General features: G+C 55.7%; 1 protein-coding gene across 1 annotated transcript; it reads left to right on the top strand.

The window, feature by feature from the left end:
* On the top strand, positions 1 to 3,891 carry EGR1 (early growth response 1). Its single transcript, XM_060008766.1, has 2 exons — positions 1 to 570; positions 1,273 to 3,891. Exons 1-2 carry the CDS (start codon positions 270 to 272, stop codon positions 2,565 to 2,567), a joined length of 1,596 nt encoding a protein of 531 aa, XP_059864749.1. The 5' UTR covers positions 1 to 269; the 3' UTR covers positions 2,568 to 3,891.
* Positions 3,892 to 4,549: the final 658 nt, after the last annotated feature.

The following is a 4,549-nucleotide window of genomic DNA, read 5'->3' as shown; positions in this document are numbered from 1 at the left end:
AGAACTCGGGGAGCCGCCGCCGCCAGCTGCCGCCGCCGCTGCCACCAGCTTCCGCCGCAGGACCGGCCCCTACCCCAGCCTCGGCAGCCGCGCCGCGTCTACACCGGCCGGCGGCGAGGGCGAGCCGGCAGACCCCACCTGCGCTCTCCACAGTGTGCCCCGCGCCCCGCATGTGACCTGGCCAGGCCCCCGAGAGGTGTCCCCCGCAGCTCCTGCCCCGGGCTGCGCCCACCTGCCCCAACACCAGCTCTCCAGCCCACCAGTCCGGGATGGCGGCAGCCAAGGCCGAGATGCAGCTGATGTCCCCGCTGCAGATCTCCGACCCCTTTGGCTCCTTTCCTCATTCGCCCACCATGGACAACTACCCTAAGCTGGAGGAGATGATGCTGCTGAGCAATGGGGCTCCCCAGTTCCTCGGTGCCTCCGGGGCCCCGGAGGGCAGCGGCGGTAACAGCAGCAGCAGCGGGGGCGGTGGAGGTGGAGGGGGCGGCAGCAACAGCAACAGCAGCGGCGGCGCCTTCAACCCTCAGGGGGAGGCGGGCGAGCAGCCCTACGAGCACCTGACCGCAGGTAAGCTGTGGCCTACGTCGAGGGCTAGCCCCTTCGCCACCATCCTGGAGTCTGGTCCTTCCCCACGGCCTTTGCAGCGCCCCTTCACCGCGGCAGTGCTTCTGGACTTAAGGGATGCAAGTGGGGTTTCCCTTCCATTCCTGTCATCCCCAAGGTCCTGTGTTAGAGGAATGCCTGGGGACATCCCCCCACCCCCTCCTCGTCCTTAACGGTGCACAGGGGAGCCAGCTTTTGTTTTGGAAGGAGAGCTGTGGGGCTGCGGGGGTGGGGGGAGGGGGGGAGGGCTTGTTTTGACCAGCAGGGCTGCGCCCCCTCCGCCTCCAGGAAGGCTAGCCTGCCTCCTGTCCCCAGGGAAGGACCGTGATCCTTGGCCAGAGATGTCTCGGCAGCCCCGGGTAGGGGTCGCGCACTAGCGGTGGCCGAGGGGGTGCTGGCGGGAATCCCTCGCCTTCGCAGCCGCTGCTGCGGAACGCTGGGAGCTGCAGTGGAGGGGGATTCTCCGTATTTGCGTCAGCTGTTGTTGAAATGGGTTCTGCCTCTGGATCGGGTCCAGGAACATTGCAATCTGCTGCTATCAATTATTAACCAGCTCAAGAGTCAATGGTAGCTGGCCCGACCTCTCGCCTGGCAGCGTGGGTCCTCCTCGCCCTCCAGTGATTGCTCTCCAGTAACCAGGCCTCCTCCCTCTCTCTCTCCTGCCAGAGTCTTTTCCTGACATCACTCTGAATAACGAGAAGGTTCTAGTGGAGACGAGTTACCCCAGCCAAACCACCCGGCTGCCCCCCATCACCTACACTGGCCGCTTCTCTCTGGAGCCTGCACCCAACAGTGGCAACACCTTATGGCCTGAGCCCCTTTTCAGCCTGGTCAGCGGCCTCGTTAGCATGACCAACCCCCCAGCCACCTCATCCTCAGCATCATCTCCAGCGGCCTCCTCCTCTGCCTCCCAGAGCCCACCCCTGAGCTGCGCAGTGCAGTCCAACGACAGCAGCCCTATTTACTCAGCGGCACCCACCTTCCCCACACCTAACACCGACATCTTCCCTGAGCCACAGGGTCAGGCCTTTCCAGGCTCAGCAGGCACCGCGCTTCAGTACCCACCTCCTGCCTACCCTGCTGCCAAGGGTGGCTTCCAGGTCCCCATGATCCCTGACTATCTGTTTCCACAACAGCAGGGGGACCTGGGCCTGGGCACCCCAGACCAGAAACCCTTCCAGGGCCTGGAGAGCCGTACCCAGCAGCCTTCGCTCACTCCACTCTCTACCATCAAGGCCTTTGCCACACAGTCGGGCTCCCAGGACCTGAAGGCCCTCAACACCACCTACCAGTCCCAGCTCATCAAACCCAGCCGCATGCGCAAGTACCCCAACCGACCCAGCAAGACTCCCCCCCATGAACGCCCCTACGCCTGCCCCGTGGAGTCCTGTGACCGCCGCTTCTCTCGCTCAGACGAGCTCACCCGCCACATCCGCATCCACACGGGCCAGAAGCCCTTCCAGTGCCGCATCTGCATGCGCAACTTCAGCCGCAGCGACCACCTCACCACCCACATCCGCACCCACACAGGCGAGAAGCCATTCGCCTGTGACATCTGTGGGAGAAAGTTTGCCAGGAGTGATGAACGCAAGAGGCATACCAAAATCCACTTGCGGCAGAAGGACAAGAAAGCAGACAAAAGTGTGGCCTCTGCCACTACCTCCTCTCTCCCTTCCTACCCATCCCCAGTGGCTACCTCTTACCCATCCCCAGCCACCACCTCATACCCATCACCCGTGCCCACCTCCTACTCCTCTCCCGGCTCCTCGACCTACCCATCGCCTGTGCACAGTGGTTTCCCGTCACCCTCCGTGGCTACCACATACTCCTCCGTTCCTCCTGCTTTCCCTGCCCAGGTCAGCAGCTTCCCTTCCTCAGCTGTCACCAACTCCTTCAGCGCCTCCACAGGGCTTTCGGACATGACGACCACGTTTTCTCCCAGGACAATTGAAATTTGCTGAAAGGAAAGGAAAAAGGGAGAAAATGAAACACAAGAGACTTAAAGGACGGGAGGAGGAGATGGCCATAGGAGGGGGCTCCTCTTAAGTCAGATGGAGGTTCTCAGAGCCAAATCCTCCTCTACTTGACCCCAGGGTCGCTGTGGAAGGTCTGTTGGCCAACAATTCCTTCTGTCCACTTCCCTTTCCTCCCCAGGACCTACTCCCTTTGACTTCAGCTGCCTGAAACAGCCATGTGCAAGGTCTTCACTTCTATCCAAAGAACTTGATTTGCATGGATTTTGGATATATCATTTCAGTATCATCTCCATCGTATGCCTGACCCCTTGCTCCCTTCAATGCTAGAAAATCAAGTTGGCAAAATGGGGTTTGGGCCCCTCAGAGTCCAGCCTTGTACTCTTGTACAGTGTCTGTGCCATGGATTTTGTTTTTCTTGGGGTACTCTTGATGTGAAATAATTTGCATACTCTATTGTATTATTTGGAATTAGATCCTCACTTTGGGGGAAAAAAAAAAAAAGAAAAGCCAAGCAAACCAATGGTGATCCTTTGTTTTGTGATGATGCTGTGACAATTAAGTTTGAAGCTTTTTTTGAAACAGCAATTCTCGGTATTAATCGGAGCATGTTTCAGAGTGTTGTTCTGTTAACCTTTTTGTAAATATTGCCCGACTGTACTCTCACATGTGGCAAAATATGGCTTGGTTTTTCTCCTTTTTTTGAAAGGTTTGGGGTTTTTTTTGTCCTTTTGGTTTAAAAAGTTTCACGTCTTGGTGCCTTTTGTGTGATGCGCCTTGCTGACGGCTTGACATGTGCAATTGTGAGGGATGTGCTCACCTCTAGCCTTAAGGGGGGCAAGGAGTGGTGATTCAGGGGAGGCTTTGGGAGCAAAATAAGGAAAAGGGCTGAGCTTGAGCTTCAGTTCTCCAGAATGTAAGAAAACAAAATCTAAAAATCAGAACTCTCAAAAGTCTATTTTTTTAACTGAAAATGTAAATTTATATATATATTCAGGAGTTGGAATGTTGTAGTTACCTACTGAGTAGGCGGCAATTTTTGTATGTTATGAACATGCAGTTCATTATTTTGTGGTTTTATTTTACTTTGTACTTGTGTTTGCTTAAACAAAGTGACTGTTTGGCTTATAAACACGTTGAATGCGCTTTACTGCCCATGGGATATGTGGTGTATATCCTTCAGAAAAATTAAAAGGAAAATAAAATAGCTGTGGTTGGGTGTGTTTCCTGGGCTAGGGGGAGGCCTCTGTAGTAGCCGTCTCTATCGAGGGGTTTGAGGGGCTTTTCCAGAGACAAGGATATTCCAACCAGAGACGTGCCCACTGTGTGTCGCTGGAGTGAATTCTTCGAGAATTGGGTTTGGGTCTCCTCTTCTTGATACTGGGCCCATTCCTCAGTCTGGTGGGCTTCAGGCTTATCTTGGTTAGTGAAAGCTAAAAAAGGCCAGAGGTAGAGGTGGAACATGTGTGGCCAGAGGTAGCACCATTCTAGCCCCAAATGTCTGACCAGCCCTGCCTCCATCTCTACCCAGGGTAGGGAAATTCTGTGTTCTTGGGAATCCCTGCCCTATACACCTGGGGGAGATAAGGGGTGGGCAGAGGGCTTTGGGAAACAGTAAAAGCTGGGGCTGCCTCAGACTCTTCCTCCCATCCTCCATGTCCCCAGAAGCCTGAGGGTATCGAAGAAGGTTAGAAGAGGCAAGGACCAGTTATCAAGCCAAGAATCCTTCCAGGAGAAAATCTCATTACTTGCCAGCTAGAGCTGTGATCCTTGGCAGCCTCCTGTGACACAGGGCAGAGGGGGCAGGAGGCTGGCCTGGTGTCTATTGTTCCATCTAGACTGTCTGTCCCCACTATGCAGGAGGCCTAAAGTGCTAGGTTCCTCTGGCCCCAGCCCCCAGAGGGTCCACACTCACAGCCAGAGCAATTCTCGTGGGCTTGTGAGCATCTGTCTATTCTGTGAGAGGCCTT

Source organism: Delphinus delphis, chromosome 3, assembly GCF_949987515.2.
Source record: "Delphinus delphis chromosome 3, mDelDel1.2, whole genome shotgun sequence".
Lineage (NCBI taxonomy): Eukaryota > Metazoa > Chordata > Mammalia > Artiodactyla > Delphinidae > Delphinus > Delphinus delphis.
The sequence above is the reverse complement of the archived record's forward strand: the minus strand, read 5'-3'. Positions and strand labels throughout refer to the sequence as shown.